The following is a 19,586-nucleotide window of genomic DNA, read 5'->3' as shown; positions in this document are numbered from 1 at the left end:
AGTATTATCCGTGCAGTATATGTGTTGACAATCATACAACCGTAGAAGACTCTGGTATAAGTTAAAAAGAAGAAATTGAGTCCAGGTCATAGACAACGGATTGAATTATTAGAAGATTGTATCATGTATATTCCAAAGCGTCCATGAAAGGCTAAAATAATAAATAATACCATGAGCCGCAGATCAGATGATAGCTTAAGACTACATAAAGGCTGATCAGAAGGAAGAGAAAACTAAAAAGTTACATCAACGAAGTAAATCATGAGTCTGATTATTGGACCCAGAAACTTACAAGAACCGTGATTGAGAACATAGCAGAATCACTCTTAATATCAAAGGTACAAGAGAGATATTACAACAATAATATTCTATAACGGCTCTACGAGAAAGCCAGTTAGAAGAGTACCATGCTCATAAGAAGTTAGTATGAAGCTCCCACCAGATTGTGTATGCACTAGAGGTGCAAGTATTATAATAGAGCATCAAGTTGTGGAAGTAAATTATACCTATGTGGAAAGGAAGTCTTGAAAGAAATAAAAGATGTGATGCAAGATTTTAAAGCAAATAAGGTAAAGGTGAACAACGTATGAGATACTCAAGTGCAGAAGGTTCTGAATAGTCTATACTTCGGATAGAAGACTAGAAGCGCTGGGATTCAGTATTCCAGTAATGATAGCGGCATCGTCAGTGGCATATCATCCAGCCTATGGTTTCTAGGTATCGAGAGGACTAGTTAAGAAAGTAAAGAATAGTTAGATACGATGCGATGGCTCGCTTGATATTCCATAATAACACAAGGAAATCTATGGTACAAGCAAGCTGAAGAAAGGTCGCAAGTAGTATAAATAGATAGGTGTAGGTCGCAAGCTAAGGTATGGTAAAAAGATAAGGTTTTAGGAAGACGGGAGTAAGGATAATAAACGGCAAGTGAGAAGGTGACGAGAAGGGATAAGTCCTCGGAATTAATCCCTGAGAACAAAAATTATAGAAAGTTCAGTATAGTCTGAATATACTCAAGGGAATCTAAGACTAGTAGAATTTAAAAAGAGATGGAATGCTGCCCTGGTATTGTGTTAGATAGAGGATGACGTTTGGGCCTTCGATTGAGTAATGATTTGATGAATTGTAAAGGATTAACATACCCTCATAAGGAGAATCACATTGGGATGCTATGAAATATGGTTATTGAAGTATACTATCGCCCCTAGGTAGATCAGTTTAATCACTTCAGATGCTTCCCCAATGAGACGTGAGCCCTAGTGACAATATATTACGTAAGAAATTTCAAGTTATCAGTGGTAAATTGTAGATCAATATTGAGGTGAATCAACAATGGATGGACAAAAGTCACAAATTATGAGATGAGATTAGGCCACCATTCTTAAGATGAACAGTAATGACGAAGCATTAAAGGACTTAGATTTATACATATAGGATAAGCACGAGAGTAATCTGGAGTTTGGAAGCAGACCTCAGTAACGATAAATCAAAGTAAGAGTTATGGCAGTAAATTCATACGGATGGATAAACGGACCTATGAAATAAGGTATAACGATATTCGTAAAGTTCAACAAAGTACCGAGCAAAGAATTTCAGTATACTCAGAGATGTCCAGAGGGATATCTTATCAAGCTCTGTATATGTTTACGAAGTGAGGCCTAGAGATTGGCTAAAAGATGAATGGAAAAAAAAGGAAGAAGAGTCGCATAGGTACACTTAAAAGGTCAGAGTCGTATATGGTGCATGACAGAAGGTAGCGACAGTTACAAGATTGGAAGGATTCTGACCACAAGTCGTGGTGTAAGAAAGAGGCCTAAAGGGGGGAATGCCCAGGCCTTTAGATTTATTCACAAAACAGTTGCCTAGATGGCAAGGAGAGTACTAAAGTATTCGGAAGACAACATTTATGAAAATGATAAGTGCATCAATCGACATTCGAGGACGAATGTTCCAAAGGGGGAATGATGTTACATCCCACATTTTCGTATGTTAAAGTTTCGTCGTAAGTTAATCGACGTAAAGTTCGGGAATGAGATTATTTTGAGATTATAAGCATTATGCTATTTCAACAAGTGATCGGTAAATTCGTGAAGGTGAGAGGTAAGAAAATCGAAGAAAAGGAATTTCGTCAAAGTTTGACATTTTGGGATAAAATACGGCCCGAGCTAAAATACCCAGTATTTATGGACTAGTACCATTACAAGGTACCACATGACCATGATAGTAAGGTGTATAAAAGTGAGTAGTATTTTAAATAATTTTGGATAATTCTTAAGTATGTGGGTAATTGATTAATTATTGGTTAGTGAAAGATTAATTAAGATTTTGGATAAGTTTAAGAAGGCTTTTAACGTGGCAGCAAGGCCTTAAGGCATTATGACTCATTGGTCTTGATAAATAGGTGGCATGTGTAGGGAAAGTTTTGGATTAAATAAACCCCAAAAGTGGGGCCCACAAGTCTTTAAAATAAGAGAATGTGGATAACTACATAAAAGACTAATAGTAAATTGGTTATTTTGCCCTCTATTTTCTCATAATCTGTCGACATATGAATTGCTACAAGTAATGTGAAATAAGAGAAGGAAATCCATTGTTTGAAACTACAAGAAAATAATTGTGATACACCTAACCCTCAGTCGTAACTTCTGTAACTATACTTCAATATACTTATTATATCCTACTGATAGATTATATACAAATATATTATACTCCAAAGAAAAGCTTTACTGGAAAACTGGAAGGGAATCACAATAATAAATAGAACACTTGTGTTGCTAAGAAACGAGAAAAGTCTCAAACAAGATTTCATGCAAAAATTTTACAAAGTGAGATAAATCAACGTGATTTTGCTTCAACAAAATTATTTTATCCGAAATTATACTGTGTAATAGCAACGGAATTTTGCAATTCTAAGGGGAGTACGGTGCAACCTTTTCCAAGAATATCATACGGATTTTTTTCCTACTCCAGGTATGTTAAGGTTAAGCTCTTTTTTCATTTTGGCATGATCTCGTAATTACACAAGTTTGATAACGAGGTATAAAGAAAAACGTTCATGTCCCAGAATTTACGTATATTTTTCTAGCCTTGTAAGTTACAACATTCTCCTTATCGGGACTTCATATTCAATTGAGTATTTTTCTTTTCCAGTCAAGAGAGCAGAAAGTCTATATATACAGTATTACAATATTTTCATTACCATCGAGCTATAATCAATGGGCAGGCCCCTATTGGGCAGCCTCTGATCAGATGGTAAGTTATATACCGAGCCTAATGTGGCTGAGCTCCTATGAGCGAGCCCAGTTGGTCGAGAAATAGAGCCTAGTATGGCCGAGCGCCTATGAGCGAGCCTACTACGGCAGAGTATTTATATATATACCGAGCCTTATAAGGCCGGATAACTATTTTAATTACTATATTGAGAGAGTTGAGTCAGTATCAGCAGGTAAGAATATCTTCAGATTATTATTAACTTCTAGTTGCTTTCAGTTATTATATTATCAGTTCAGTTTCAGCTTTCAGTATAGTGCCTTACATAATCGGTACATTATTTCGTACTGACGTCCCTTTGCCTGGGGACATTGCGTTTTATGCCCGCAGGTCCTGATAGACATGTCGAGAGTCCTCCAAGTAGGCTATCACCTCAGCGGAAGATGTTGGTGCGCTCCATTTGCTCCGGAGTTTCTTATTTGGTCAGTAGAGTTAGGATATGTATTGATTGGTATGGCATGACTCAGTCCCGACCTTTATGATACTTATGTAGTCTTAGAGGCTTGTAGACAAATGTCATGTATACGAATACTTGTATGGCCTTGTCGGCCTATGTTTAGTTTACAAATGATCATGTAGGCCTTATAGGCCCACATGTCACATTTATAAGTTTTTATATCAGGTTTGTTCGTCCTATATTGAGTATTCCCCTATATTTATTCTAGTTAGCCCATGACGTCCCGTTTGGCCCATTTGCCAATGAGAGTACGATAAGAAAGATATGTATATTGGTACTCGGTTGAGTAAGGTACTGGGTGCCTGTTGCGGCCCATATGTTTGGGTCGTGACAAAAGCATGAGCCAAAAAGAGAAAATGGAGTGCTTAAGGAAAGATGAACCCGTTCTATTCCAACAATTCTTACCTTAGTCCAAAAGCCTTCATTACATTTCAAAAAAGCCCTATGTGATTTCAAGCCGAGTGAACTTACGTTAGTGGTGATTTATATGAGGGGCAAGCATATGGTACTTAGAGCCGTACTTCTGACATTATTTTGAGAGAGATAAGAGAACTTTTCACAAATCCTTGAAGAGATATGCTAACACAGAGTAGACGAAGAGGAGTTTGGGATCCACAATAAACTACATGAAAGAGCAAACTTTCTTGATGAGTAAAGTCAATTCTTGATGCTCTAGTGTCACATTAGAACTATTTGTGCTTAAAACTTCAAATCATTGCCTTGTTGATAATTCATAAGTGTTGTGGATAATTGTTGGTCCCAATTGATGTGTGTTTGATTCACCTTAGATTAGTTGAAATAGATCTTATCTTGTAGAGGTGGGAATTACCTTATTTGCTTAAGGACAAGCAAAATCTTAAGTTTGGGAGAGTTGATAAGTGGGAATTTTGACTACTTATTAGCGTCTTTTAGCTTTCGTTTTAGTCCAAATGTGTCTAATTGTATTTTCGAAAATTGATGAAATATGCTTACCTGCAGGAGTATTGAAAAATGAGCCACTACGATAAAATCACACTCAAGGAGGAGTGATCTAAACAAGGACAAAAATCAGGCACAGAAGCTCAAGTGCGGGCCGCAGATAGAAAATATGCTTACCTGCAGGAATATTGAAAAATGAGCCACTACGATGAAATCCAACTCAAGGAGGAGTGATCTGAACAAGGACAAAACTCAGGCACAAAAGCTCAAGTGCAGACCGCAGATTTCTATCTATGGCCACAAAATGTGAAGAAAAATCAACAGACCCCCAGTGCAAAGTGCGGACCGCACAATTATTGTGCGACTGCAGAAGCTACGTAAGAGCCAAAGTTCAGAGAGTTTCATTTCAAGCTCAAGAATAAATGTGGATCGCACAATAAATGTGCGGCCGCACTCAGGAAATGTGCAGTCCGCAGAAGACCCCAGTGCGGCCGCACCCAGAATTGTGCGGACCGCAGAACATGAGAGATGCGGCCGCAATACAGAATTGTACGGCTGCAGAATCAACTACTGTTAAGATCTAAAGAGAAGTGTGGACCACACATATAATTGTGCGGCCACAGAACCTCCGAAAGGGTAATTTTGTCCGAAAATTTCAGCTTTGTATAAATAGACTACTTTCACGAAATTAGGTCAAATTTTGAATATTGAAAGTCCTGTAGCCGTTTTTACTTACCCCTTTAGGCAACTTTAGCTTATTTTGATTATTTAACATTGGATTTTTATCTTTTAATCTTGTAATATGAGTTTTATCATTTTCTCTTCTTTATTTTCTTCTATACCCATTATGAGTAGCTAGATTTTTAGCTAGGGTTGTGACCTAACCCTAGAGTGTGAACCTAATGGGTGTTTGATTTATGGCTTATTTATAGTTGGGTATTTATTATTTAGCCTTGTTCTTGCCTTTAATTGTAGAATTAATGGTTGCAAACATTAGTTTATGCCTATTTGACTTGGTCTCAACTTGAGAAAGAGAGATTTAGTCTAGGAAAACTTGGCTAATAAGAATTTGAGATAAAATCAAGATATTGATAGTCCCAATTAAAGGATTGAACCTAGAGATAGTAAAACCCGACTTGAGCATTTTATCAACTGTTTTATTCAATAGCCACTTGGACTTGAGAAAGTCAAATTGAGCAAAATTACTCTCTTACCGATAGGTATTGAGTGGGTATTTGAGTGTTGATTGCTATAATACACCCGACCAACAAACAAGATTTAAAGTTTACAACCCATTAGGCAAACACCTAGGTGAAGATTATACCCGTAGGACTTTTTATATATTTGAAAACCATCCAAAAATAATATTCTTTAGTTTTATATCTTTAGAATTGTAATCCTTAACGTAATTTTAGAAGTAAAAACAAAATTATATTTGTGAAAGTGCAACCAAGATACTTCTCGTGCTTTATTCAAATATATACCACTAATCCCATCGCAGCTCCCTGTGGATTCGATCTCGACTCCTTGTTGGGTATTATTATTGCAATCGACCATTTCACAACCCCGAATAGAGGTGTGACTTGGACGAGATCAGCATACTGTGCGCTTGGTACTTTAGGTATCAAGGTTATTATTGTTGCATGATCAATTGCGCTAGTAGCTTCCCATTGTTTAGAAATTGGAGTACTGCGGTGGTGACATCCTTCCCTACAATCCTCCATGCCTTTTTGAAAAAGTCACTTCCATATCCATTAGGGCCTGGGCTCTTGTTGTTGTCAATACTAAATATAACATCCCTCACATCTTTCCATATATATGGTTGTATCATGTTCATCTGTTGTACTGTTGATAGCACATGCCCATTCCTCATAATTCTTCTTACTTCTCTTGTTCTGTCTACTGATTTCTTCCCCAATAATTCTTTATAATACTCTACAAAGATCATGCCTATCTCTTTTGGTTCTGTGTGTATCCCATCATTGCCATCCCTCAATTGTGTAACAACCTCTTGAAGTTTCATGTGTTTAATTATTGAGAAAAAATATCTTGAATTGTCAACTCCAATCCTTATCCATGTTTCTTTTCTTCGTTGTTGTAGGAAGCTTTTTGCGAGGTAGGAAGACCTTCTGAACTTCTGGTATTGTGCTATTTCCTTTCTCTGTAGATCCTGGTCTTTGGGGGTTATGTGTAATTCTCTTTGTATCTCCTCTAATTGTGTTCTGTCTTCCTCTACTTCTGCTAGAATATCCCTAAAATGGCGTTTGTTTAGTTTCTTCACTGCCTGATGCATAGCAGATCCATGCACCTGCAATTGCCATGTTGTCTTAACTCTCCCCAAGAAATCTGGATGACTTGCCCATATATTGCAGTATCTGAAAGGTCTACTTGTATTTTGTTTTGTGTGTAATTGTTCTACCTTAATTGGACCATGATCGCTTATGCCCTCTAATAGATATCTAGCTCCATATGCAGGCATTTGATTCAGCCAATCATTATTGATGAACACCCAGTCAACTTTAGAGTACACTCTATTTCCTCCCTGTCTATCATTTCATGTGAATCTACTCCCTATGGTAGGTAATCAGGCAGAGGCGGATATAGTATATAACGTACGGGTTCAACTGAACCCATAACTTTCGACGCGGAGTAAAAAATTATATGTAAAAATTTATTAAAATTGCAAAAGTAGTAGATCCAAACCCATAACTTTAAAAATATAATGGGTTCAATGTTATAAATTTTAAAATTGAACCCATAGAAATTAAATCTTGGATCCGCCTCTGTAGGTAATTCTATCAGACCACTAGACTCCACACAGTGCTGGAAATCTATTACTTCCCTCATTGTCACCGGGTTTCCTCCAATTCGATCCTCCATATTAAGGACTGCATTAAAGTCACAAATTGTGATTCAGGGATCTTGACTCCTTTCATCATTTGTATTGTATGCATATACCACAGTCAGTCTAACCATTATATTGTTAGTTTTGTTAGTCACCTCACATGTGATGGCCTGTGCATTGCCAGATTCATACTGCACTAGATATTGATCTGGTCTCCAAATCATCCAAATTCTACCATTGTAGTGATGCTCTAAGTTTGTAACATAGCTCCACCCATAGAATAGTTTATCAGTTATTTGTTCTATCATTTCCTTCTTTATTTTTGTTTCTACTAAACCTACCACACTTTCTCTTTTGCAGAGGAGTTGGACCTCCTTCTGCTTATTGGGACTGTTTAGGCCCCTTACATTCTAACATATCATGTTATCCATTCCCCAATGGAGGTAATTGATGTCCTCCCTCATTCCGGTCCTTATTCAGTGGTCCTTGCCTACTAGTTCCTTGCATATTCAATGCCTGAAATGTATTTGTAGCTTGCATCTGAGTCACTTGTTTTGTCTACTGCTTCCTAGTATTCAGAGGTGTAATCCATCCTTCCTTATCAATTTGCTGGTTAGCTTTCTGTGCCTTCCCTTTCTCCTCCTTTTGCCCAGGGTTCTGCTAGTTCTCCTATATCCTTTTCTCTTCTGTAACCTGTCTTCCTTCATTTGTTTCCTTCACTATGATTAGCATAGGTCCCTTTGTTTCCTCCCCATTAGGCTTATTCTTCTTCCTGCAGTTTTCATCAGTGTGCCCATATTTCTGGTAGAACTTGCACAACGTAGGTCTCCAGTCACATTGCACCCTTTGTTCAACCAGATTTCCCCGTTCATTCCGGAATAATATCTTTTCAGGTAGTTTGCCATCAATGTCACCTTAATCAGAAGCCTAGCAAAGCTCAAACCCACCTTTTTTTCTGTATTTTGGTCCACCATAAGTGATTTCCCGATTAAACTTCCAATTTTACTTAGTCCTTTGGAACTCCAATATTTAAAATCTAATCCAGGTAATTTTACCCAAATGGGTACTGTATGTAGTTCCTCTTTCGTGAACTCCATCTCTGGATTACAAGCTTTCACTATGAACGGCTTATTATCAAAATGATAAATGCCTCCCTGAACAACATCATCCCTCCCAATTACAGAGTCAAACCTTACTACTACTATCTCATTTTTTAGCATTAGTATATTATTTATCTCATATTTAGCCCACAAACGTTATATGTAGCCATTCAGTACTGAGAAATGGGAGTGTGCCCCCAACACACAACAAACAACAGCAGTTTGCCAATACTCAATTTCAGAAGTTATGTCATCTACTTCAATTTCACAAACAGGTACCTCATCGATTATCTCTGGCATAACAAAATCCAATTTGAAACCATCATTCGATATCTTGTTGATGTCGAAATTGTCCCAAACTGAGCTCTTCCAGGTTGATTTTCCTGATTTCTCCGGTTCAATCGGCTCTGCTTCAACTTCTTCTGCCCATGATATCTTTCCGTTGCTACTGGATGCTTGGATTGCAGACCATTCCTCTATAATTTGAGAATTTCCACTTGATGTACCATGTTCTTCATTCACCTCTTTCCTTTTCTCCGATGCTTTTGGGTTACTATTTTTCGTCTTTTGTGCTTGATTTTTCTGTCGTTGTTGCTGGTTGCGTATTTTCTGTGCTTGTTCCTGCGCCATTCTCACCTTCTCCATAGGAATTCGAGCTCTCCTTCCCATGGATGGTGTAGGTTATGCTAACTTACGCCCAGAGAAAAATGTGATAATTTTTTTGGGACAGATTAAAAAGAAAAAAATATTATATAAAATGGGATGAAGGGAATATAGGTACAAAACATAATTTATATAAAACTCTCCATAAAAATAAATATACAATATTTGGCTCTATGTAATGTATTATTTTATATCGGATAAAATATGAAATATGAACAAAATTGAGATATCCTAGCTGTTAGGAATCCAAATGTTTAATCATATAAGCTCATTATTATACATTGTTTATTCTAATAATGACCAACCACGAAAGAGTTTCTTGTATTCTAATTTGATTAAAGGATGGCATTTTCGTTTCTTATTCTACTAGGTGCAACAATATAATTTTACACTAGAGATAATTTTGGTGGCAATTTTATTAGGCAATTAGTGAATTTGTCGCGCTCTGCGCGGTCATAAAATAAATAATTGAGATTTAAAATTTTCCTTTATAATTTTAATTCTATAAGTTGAATATGTAGAACATATTTATATTTTTAACAGTTAGCTCAGTTTTACAAAAAATAATTTGAAGTCAACAAAAAGAATGATTTTAAAACTACAATGATATATGCTTAATAACTTCATATATACAACCATTTCGTAAAAAATCTTTTTGTGGTAAAAAAACAATAATTAGTAATAAAAACACATAGTATATGATTTAACTTTTTCGTCATTCATAATTAGTAAAATTGTGTTGTCATTAGCAATTTTTTTCTTTTGTAAATTAAGTAATCTATAAACCACAATAGAAATTTCTATATTCATTGTGACATTACACTTCTCCATTGAAGTAGTAGATTTCTCCAACTAAAAATCTCTTTTACTTCTTCATTACTAAAAGGGAAAAAAGGAAATTATATTTTATTTACTTTATTCACTGTCTACATGCATGAGATGTGATCTCTCTCTCTATATATATATGGAGGATTTAAAGACATTTATGATAGAATATATATGATCAAGGCAATCCTAGATTCCTAGCGTTCAACTTCACTCAGTGTCTCTACATTTCAAGTAATGGTTGGGGAATATTTATCTTTGTTATCTATTTTTTCGTGAAAAACTTTATGTTTTTTCGGTCGGCGATTTAACTAATTCTAGTATTCTTAAATTTTCTTAAAAAGAAAGAGAAAAAACTTTTCAAGAAAGTCATTTCTCTTATATCAGTTTCCTACTCTAAATTAAACACGATTGTCTGATCCTTAATCTTCACCAAGCGGGATTCTTCAAATAAGGGGAGGTAAAAAGAACAAAGCTAATTAGGAAAAAAAGAAGAGAAAAAATATATACGTGTTCTTTGGCCATAGGAATATATATGTAAAATCTACACTCTACACCTTCTTTTCCTTTTTGAGATTTATTTTTACGATAAAGAAAAGAGAATGGAAAATAAACCCACAAAACAAAATAAGAAAAAGGGAAAAATTTAAAAGATGAAAAAAGACGAAGAAGATAAAAATCAAAAAGTTTCAGATTAGGTAAAAATGGAAAAAGAAATGCACGTACTTTCTTCTTGTCTTTTTCCCTAATCTTACCACTTAGAAATGTTATATATAGGTGTTAACAAAAGTGAGATATAATTAAACCTGACCAAAAAAATGTGTAGAAGAAGATTTGGAGGCTGGGAAGAAAGGAATAAAGATAATCTATAATTAAAGGCAATCATAAAAGTGAGTAAAGGAAGAAAGTAAATGCATATATTTCAAGGAAGGAAATCGAAACAAAGAGGTTGAGAAGACGCTTGCGGTGAAAAAAGGACACGTTTCAACAAAAAGTTATAATGATCAGTGTTTTAAAAGGTGTGGGCGTAAGACGAGGCGTTTTATATATGTCTCAGTGGGGCGTAAGCCCCATAGGTATTTAGTTTTTAATATTTTATAAAATAATATAATGACAGTAAATATTTATAAACAGGTAAAATTACATAAAAATTGAAGAAAACTATATATATGTGTGCTCCATCCTCACAAAAAACTAATCAAAACAATCTATTATACGTTACTTACAAGCACAAGTAATTTGAATCTAAAAAAATAAAGTTTTTTATATGGAGAAAAAAAAAGGATGATTAACCTACAATTTAAACTTTGAATTTGCTGCTATGAAGAATAATGTAGTTCTCTTTGTATTTGTAAAAAAATTTAAATATTCGTTGCTTTTGGGAGATATTAGCAGACTAGCGGACATGATAAAAAATTGAGAAAATCATGAATTAGGGCTTAAATCAATAAAAAGGGGTCTTTACTTTTAAATTTAATACTTTTGAGTTCCTTTTTAAACCTTTTGAGTAATTATCAAACTGACTTTTGAGAATTTGGGCATTATATGAAGGACTAATTCAACAAATTTTGTTTTAGTTTGAAAAAGTCTCTGGGGCTTACTACTTACTAAAAAAACGCGCCCCGAACGCCCGGGCGTGCGCCCCAAATTGCGGGGCGTACGCCTCTTGAGACTTTCGCCCCACACCATCGCCTCAGGGCATTTTTGGTACGCCTCGCCCCGGGGCTCGCCCCGAAAACGCCTTTTAAAACAGAGGTAATGAGACATAATAATGAGGAAAGAGAGGCGACGTAATAGGTGCAAAATAAGAAAATTAATGCACCGTTTTAGGAAATTAATCTTTTAGATTTATTAATTGAGTTTATTGTGTGAAAAGAGAATAAAAATCCCTAAAATTCTAAGAAAATAGATAAATACATTTCCTCATCAACAAGAGATGACACATCACTTTCTAAGGGTCCTGCTTTATATTTATATATAGATATAGATGCTTAAGGGAACTCATAACTCTAGACCCTCATAAAAAAAAATTAGAGATAAAAAAAAGGAATTTAGCAAACCAAGGTACAAGTACTAAGCCACAAGGTATAATACTCATAAAGAATACATAGTTTTGTCTACAGACTGATCTTTAGAAAAGCTAAAGTTGGGCCAAGGGCAGTCCGCTGCACGAAGCATCCCGCGTTTACACAGGGTACGGTGAAAGACCGCACCCCGATGGAGTCAAATTTGTCTCTAGAAAAAAAAAAAAAAACTACAATACAAACTAGTAGGATTAAATTGTATTCCCTATAAGAATGAATGTCTTGAACTGGGAATTCCATTTACATGGAATTAATATTTTTATCTATACAATGAATACAAACCAATATATGAATGCAGATTCTAATATAAATGTAAACCGTAAAGCATTATTAAGGTGTAACAATCTTGAATCTCCCCGCGGCCTTTACTTCATAATTTCCAGCTGCAAGCAGAAATATGACAGTCGAAGGGAAAGAACAGCGCGATTATATGGTTATTCTACAGATTTTCACTTGTTTGTTCGCGAATAGACAGAGGAACCTGCAGTTTTTAGCTTGGCATTGGTTTGTTCTCCAAAAAAGATCTCAATAGAATGAAAGCTTGACGAGGGCGATGAAGTGGCACTTCGTGCCCTGCTCCTGTTACAGTTACAAGCGTCAACCCTTTGTATACTTGGCTCCATCCTCCAACCTATTTATAGAATAAATACAAGGACAAACGAAAGCATGAATTTTCGATAGAGGAGAGGAAAAGATGCAAGGTTGTCAAGAAGAAAACAGTTTGCATGTCCATTTTCTCAATTATGACTAACCTTTTTATTGTCATACCAAGGGTACCAGTTGGTGATAGTTGGAAGCTTCAAAGCATCTATAGAATAACGAGTTGCGGTTACAGGAACAACTGAATCAGTATCCCCACTGCAAAGAAAGTCAAATGTTTAGGAAAATCAGGTTCTGATAAAAGATAAGCTGAAAAGTAGACGTTATGGCACGGGTTGTCTTGGAGGGGAGCCTAAGAGCAACGGTAAAGTTGTCCCGTGTGGCCTATAGGTCACAGGTTCGAGCCGTTGAAGCAGTCATTAATACGTGCAGTAGGATAGACTGTCTACATCACACTCTTTGAGGTGCGGCCTTTCTCCGGACCCTGCGTGAAGGCGATATGCCTTGTATACCGGGCTGCCCTTTTTCTTCTGTGACGACTGACGAGGCAGTTATGCATAAATGATGATGATTCTAGATGAAACAAACGTATCAGTCCATTCTGTTACTTAGTTAGAAGAGGAGACACATAATGTGAGACGTTTCCAGTTCATCTTTCATACTTGATATTCTTCATTTGAAAAGCCAAATGAATGTTTCTTAGGTCGGGGCTGAAAAATGCTCAAGTCTTATGGCAGAATAGTATACTTCTAATACTAACGGTGAAACCTACACAAATCAGCTATATATAATGCGAATAGATAGAAATTCCTGCTGAATCTCTTTTGAGGTACCTTTGTCTGCCAAAAAATAGGAAGCTGACAATTGACCATTTATTATATCATTTCGTGAAATTCAAAAAGCATCTTGAACCTTATCATAGAAGTTAATTATAGTACTTTAGCATATTGAACCTATTATTAGTGGCAGTCTTGTATTCTAATATTGTAAATTTCTATCACTACACGTTTTTCCGTCCACCTTGTTTTCTTTTATCTTGTTCTCGTTATTGCTTGTTGCTACTGCTCTTTTCTCATTTTTTCTCGTCCCGAGGGTCTACTGGAAATAGCCTTTCTACATTCACTGTAGGTGTAAGATCTGCGTACTATCTACCCTCCCAGACACCACTTGTGGGACTATACTGGGTTTGTTGTTTTGTTGTAGCATATTGAACCTTATCCCTAAAAGGAGTAACTGAAATAATGCAGTACGCCTCGCTAGCAGAGCAACTCTTAGCTTAAATATTATCAGCACATCACATAGAAGAACACAGGCCCAAAAAAAACTATTTCTTCAAAGAAAAAGAGGAGTACTTCTTTCAAATATGAGATTTTTATAGATGAAGTTCTTTCCCGTAAATAATAGTACGGGATAACCAAAGAAAAGAGATGACTGAAGAGCAAGGGATCTGTTATACAGCCTGCCTGGTGCACTAAGCTCCCACTATGTGCCAGGGAATGGCTGGACTATAATGGTCTATTGTACGCAGCCGTACCCTGCATTTCTGCAAGAGGCTGTTTCCACAGCTCGAACCCGTGATCTCCTGGTCACATGGTAGTAGTTATGCCAAGGATCTGCTATACAGCAACCTATTTTTATGAAAGTTGGTTAGGGAGAGTGAGATGAGTGTCAAACAGACAAGATCTAGGAACAAGGAAGCCAAAGTCCTCTATACGATGACACATAAACAATTTATTTGGTATACAACTACCAAAGTTTAGATCCTGGTTCAGACAAAATCTCTCAACAAAACAGCCTAAGCCCTATCAAGGCAATATCAACATATGTAAAACACAAGTTTAATCGTTTATAATTTATCTTTACAAAAAGGAACATGTTCATCTCTAAGTCCATTAAAACAATTATCTATACATCAATAATGACTTAATTATTTAAAGTTCACTCTGACATAAAAGAAAACAAAACGTTCAAGGAAAACAAAGAACGGTGGGGAAAAAACAAAAACACGAAAAAGAAAAGAGGATGAGAAACTAGGATGCTAAAGTAAACTTTATAGGGATTACATAGTATTTGAAGGTTAAAGACGACCTAGTTACTGATGTCTGAACAACAATATTTCTGTGCTTGAAAACTTTGCATATGGTTATCCTGTCCAGCTCAAGATTACGAGCTAGTTCAACACCTTTTTCTTGGGAAGTAATAACAATAGCGCTTAAATCAAGGATCACTGAGATTAAACTTTACACTAGCTCCCTATGAACTTAAATTCCTGACTACTTTAATCATTAATGATAGGTACATGTGCGAATATGTCTTCTATGAGATACAGGTAATCACTGAATTTTATGAAAGTTGAACCAGAAGAAAGACGCATTTCAAAATCAAGCAACAAACACCATTCATTGCTTGATTTAACTGCTTATTGGATTTACAATAGGGAGATCTTGACTTTCCGTAGTAATATATTTAATTTTTGCGTCTAATAAGAATAAATCACTGATAAAAGAGGGAATAAATGTATAGGCTCCTATACGACAAATTTATGGTATAGTATTCATGTCACTTCCAATTACCGATATTGAAATAATTAAAGGTTTCCAAAGGTGCAAATGATGTTTAATAACCAATGAAAATAGAGGGGCAAAAGAAGACTGTGAAAAGGAGGATTTACTTAGCCTTACCTGAATACCCATATCCTGAGACCAGCAGCTATTAGCTCTTGGTAGATGGGAAGCATTGACAGAGGAGAATCGGCCCAATAGTTTCCAACAATGTCACTGGAAACCAAAAAAGATCCAATTAAAATCTATCAACAAGTTTGAAGATAGGAAACTTTTCAACTGCCAAAGTTTTTCAAACAGACCTGCATGTTTTCCAAGGATAGGCAACCTTAGTTACATTAGCATGGAATGCCTTTTGTACCTCGGGGAGATTAAAATAAATTTCAGAATATCTCTCGGTACATGGGTCATATGCTCTGGACATCCACGGCTGCATGTTTGAAACAGGAAGAGAAGTTTAAAAACTTGAATGTACAAGAACGAATAGATAACCAAAAGGACTTAAATATCAAGATCAGATGTGTACACAACCAAATGGTGAAGTCTAGAATGATAAAGTGTCAAAACTTATTTTAATAAAAAGAATCTGAAACATGTAACTTGAAATAAAATAGGGTCAAGTAAGAACTTGTTTTAGAAACAAAAACAAAGATAGGTGGACTACTAGTCAAGAAAGGAGATTTAAGGGAAATTGCTGGCATCGACGGGTTTCCTTGCAGATGACGCGCTTGTTTTACAGGTCCAAAAAATTAAGTCATTTGTGATTTTACTGCATGGGAGCATCCACAGAAAAGGAAAGAAGTATATGGAAATCTACAACAAGCATGTTATCGATGATAAGTGAAGAACAGCTCCGGAATCTGCTAGTAGCTTCTAACACAACTCTGACAGACAGCTTTTACCACAAAGAACTCTGATAGTTTTTCTTCTGTCTTTTTCTTTTCGAAGGGGGAAGGAGGGAGTGGATGGGGATGCATGTTTATGATATAGCAACATCCACAGGTTTTATTTCACAAGTCATCTGTCTATTTGAGGGTGCTAAAGTAAAGATGCAAGTTTTCAAGAATTGATGATACTCCAAATCCTCTCCCTCCAAAAACCATATTGAAGAGGCACTCCTCTGAAGGAAAGTTTACAAAAATACAGTAAGCTTTCTTTCTATGACCTAATATCAAAGATAGACCGACCATTTGAAAACATAAAGATCTTGTATACTGGCGAAAGTTAGTCATTTATGGCACTGTCTCACTAAAAAAGGGATCAGTGTTACTCACTGCACAAGAAAGATACTCTAATGCTTGCGTTCTCTCTCACACATGACCAAACAAATAGATTCAGATGAAAATACAGGCACCTAGATAATAAACCATTCAGCGCCTCCGAACCATCAGAAATGCAATCCTCCAATTTAACTTAACAGTTGGCAGGTACCAGCATAAAACACTGATCCACTGAGAAAGGGATCCATATCATAAGGAGACATTACTTTGATAGATGCTTATATTTTGATGAAGGGTTAAGAACTTCAAAATCTTCACAAGGTGAAAAAGAAAACGGCAGTTATGTTTTTGGATCTTTGTTAGTCATCTTTAAGGATGTAAAATTTTGGTAAAGCTAACCACTTGCCAAGTCAGGCACCAGAAAGAGGGTTCTACTTCAGATTGAGATATCAATTCTAAGTACGCACACTTTCAACCATATAATCTAAAGCTCCAATTCTTTCACATTGCAGGAACTTATCTGTCTCTTTGATTTTTTTAAGCATGTAATGTTTTTCTAGGCATTCTAGAAAACTAAAGTTTTGTAAGTGTTTACAGAATCAAACCAATATTATCACAAGTAGTATATCTTCTTATTCTTTTCCAGTCTTAGTTAAACATTCTGCAATTACCTACATTTGCGACTGCGAAGTGGAGTGACATAAGAACATAAAGAAAAAGACTCACATAATGACCCCTTAAGTTGCGCCGAAGTGATGAAGTACTAGCACAAGGACGAGTATATATGCTATAAGGGTCAATATTTCCCTGCTCTTGTTCTGCAAGAAGAAGAGCTTTAGTACAATCAGTGGAAGGATGTTCAGAAGATCCTTTGTCACATGTTATCTGGAGAAGCTTGTACGTAGAATCCGAAATCAAGCCATGGGTCCACCAGTACTCGAACGTGCCAATATAGTCATGGTAATCATCGGTAACAGCATTCCCCACCTAAAAAGTACAGCCAGAGAAATAGACCTTGATAAAAACAGACTGTAACTTAACATTGCATTCAACGTTAAAATTTTCATTACTACTACCATAAAGCCCTTGAAATTAATAATCGGGTTCTTGATTCCCTTGTTCCTTCGGTAGACAAGTTGAGATAGCTGTGGAACATAATGCCCTAAACATATACAAGAAAAATGAAATTAGTATCTTATGATAGCACTCGTGCACCGGGTAACTCAGAACTTTCGGCACGGAAGTAGAAATTCACTAAAATTGTAACAAACAGTAGGTCTGAACCCATAATTTTAAGAATACAATGGGTTCAATACTAAGAAACTTAAAAGTTGAATTCATAGAACTTAAAATACTAAATCCGCCTCTGATGATACTAGGTGTTGGCAAAATATGTGTAAGCAACCAGTCAGAATGACAAAGATAAATGCTACTCGTAAGTAATGTGTTATGAATAATTACCTGCATAACTTTCTCCAGCAATGTAAAATTCTCTATGCTTGTACTGGGGAAACCTTTCGAACCACTTAACGAGAAACTGGTACGTATCTTCAGCTACAAATCAAAACGCCAGGATTCAACATTTCAGCTTAAACAACATAACTACTATGAATCCTCAATATTTCTCACATTGAAAGCACATACATAATATACAAACATTCAATTACTCAATTATCCTTACCTGTTCTTTGATCACCCGCATTATACAAGTCTGAGGAAGTATTCGTATACGAAAATCCAACCCCAGCTGGCGATTCAAGGAAAAGCAAATTTGCCACTGCCCATAATAACACAACTTCATCAGAAAAATTCAAGAAAAAACAGAATTTAAAACACAGAGTTGTTAAAAACCGCTACATACAATTGTTCCAGGAGTATGGATTCAAGTAAAGTGTCTTCCCATCAGAATCAATATGAAACGGACCGATTTCTTCAGCTGCTCCATAAGCTACTGAAGAACAACCTGGCCCTCCATTTAGCCATAAAATTAGTGGCCTTTTCTCAGGATTTCTACTCACTGGTGACTCAATTAACCAGTAAAACAATGCTCTTCCAGCTTGTTCATTTACAGTAACATAACCTGAATACTGATTGAATTGTACATTTGCTGGTTGACCAGGCAAATAAGTAATTTTATCCCTCAATTGTTCTACATTTATGGAACAATAACAACTACTCAAAAACAACAATGACAAGCAAATTACAAAGGGGGGAATTTTCTCCATAAATTGAATCAAAACACAGAAAATATGAATAGGCACAAAATAAAGCTGGGATCTTTTTCAAGAATTATGTACAGGGGGGGCTAAAATGTTTTTGCACATGTATCACATGATTACAATTCTTGAATTTATACAGATAACAAGGTGAGGTAGTAACAAATACAGTGAAAAACAAAGGGACAAAAACACAATTTTTTTTTCAAGAAAATAATGAGACAAGGAGAAAGACAATAATTGAATAGTACTGGACAGGAGGAAATGAAAATGACATAAAGGTACTACACACTAAAATGAGGAATACCCAGATGCACAGATCTCTAAAATAATTCTTGGAATTATAGTTAAGTAGTTGGAGATTTGATCTAAAAGATTCCTACATAACGAAGTTACACATTTTAAAACCAATTTAATCGCCGCCTTGTGGCCACTGAAAGTGGACTATTTTAGTCAACTCACTGCTCAATTTCTCTTTTTCAAGTTCACTTTTATTTGTCCAGTATTTTAAAAATAGATTTTTATTTTTATTTATTATTTTTAGCATATTAAGAAGATAATTTCTTTTTTCTTGTTATATTCACAATATTAATTACTTATTTTAAATTATTTTTCCAAATCCATTAAATTAAGTATGCATCAATTAATATGAATATTATGATAAATTATACACTTAATTTATTATCTCTTAAAGGGTGCAAAATTTACAGTGAACAAGTAAAAACGAACTGAGGTAATATTACTAAGTATCCACCTTTTGGGGTTTACAATCACTGCATGATTGATGGTTTCGTCATAATTATTTTTAAAAATTTTCATTGTTGTCG

The 19,586-nt window shown here is 35.7% G+C and overlaps 1 protein-coding gene across 1 annotated transcript; it reads right to left on the bottom strand.

Annotated features, from left to right (window-relative positions):
* Positions 1–12,152: 12,152 nt before the first annotated feature.
* LOC104089619 (serine carboxypeptidase-like 27) lies at positions 12,153–18,919 on the bottom strand. The gene is made up of 9 exons (XM_009594559.4): positions 18,405–18,919; positions 18,225–18,320; positions 18,005–18,097; positions 17,620–17,705; positions 17,270–17,530; positions 15,626–15,753; positions 15,444–15,539; positions 12,915–13,020; positions 12,153–12,793 (listed from the first exon to the last, which is right to left on the bottom strand). The coding sequence occupies exons 1-9, from the start codon at positions 18,766–18,768 to the stop codon at positions 12,653–12,655; spliced, it is 1,371 nt and encodes a 456-aa protein (XP_009592854.1). The 5' UTR covers positions 18,769–18,919; the 3' UTR covers positions 12,153–12,652.
* Between the last annotated feature and the right edge of the window lie 667 nt (positions 18,920–19,586).

Source organism: Nicotiana tomentosiformis, chromosome 4, assembly GCF_000390325.3.
Source record: "Nicotiana tomentosiformis chromosome 4, ASM39032v3, whole genome shotgun sequence".
Classification (NCBI taxonomy): Eukaryota; Viridiplantae; Streptophyta; class Magnoliopsida; order Solanales; family Solanaceae; genus Nicotiana; species Nicotiana tomentosiformis.
The sequence above is the reverse complement of the archived record's forward strand: the minus strand, read 5'-3'. Positions and strand labels throughout refer to the sequence as shown.

What these genes read in the sequence shown, in the direction of transcription:
- LOC104089619 (XM_009594559.4), bottom strand. Translation starts at nt 18,768, where the DNA reads ATGGAGAAAATTCCCCCCTTTGTAATTTGCTTGTCATTGTTGTTTTTG. An exon ending in TGCTGGAGAAAGTTATGCAG is followed by an intron (nt 17,706 to 18,004) that starts GTAATTATTCAT and finishes GTATATGTTTAG; the next exon opens with GGCATTATGTTCCACAGCTA. An exon ending in CTTGGTATGACAATAAAAAG is followed by an intron (nt 12,794 to 12,914) that starts GTTAGTCATAAT and finishes TTCTATAAATAG; the next exon opens with GTTGGAGGATGGAGCCAAGT.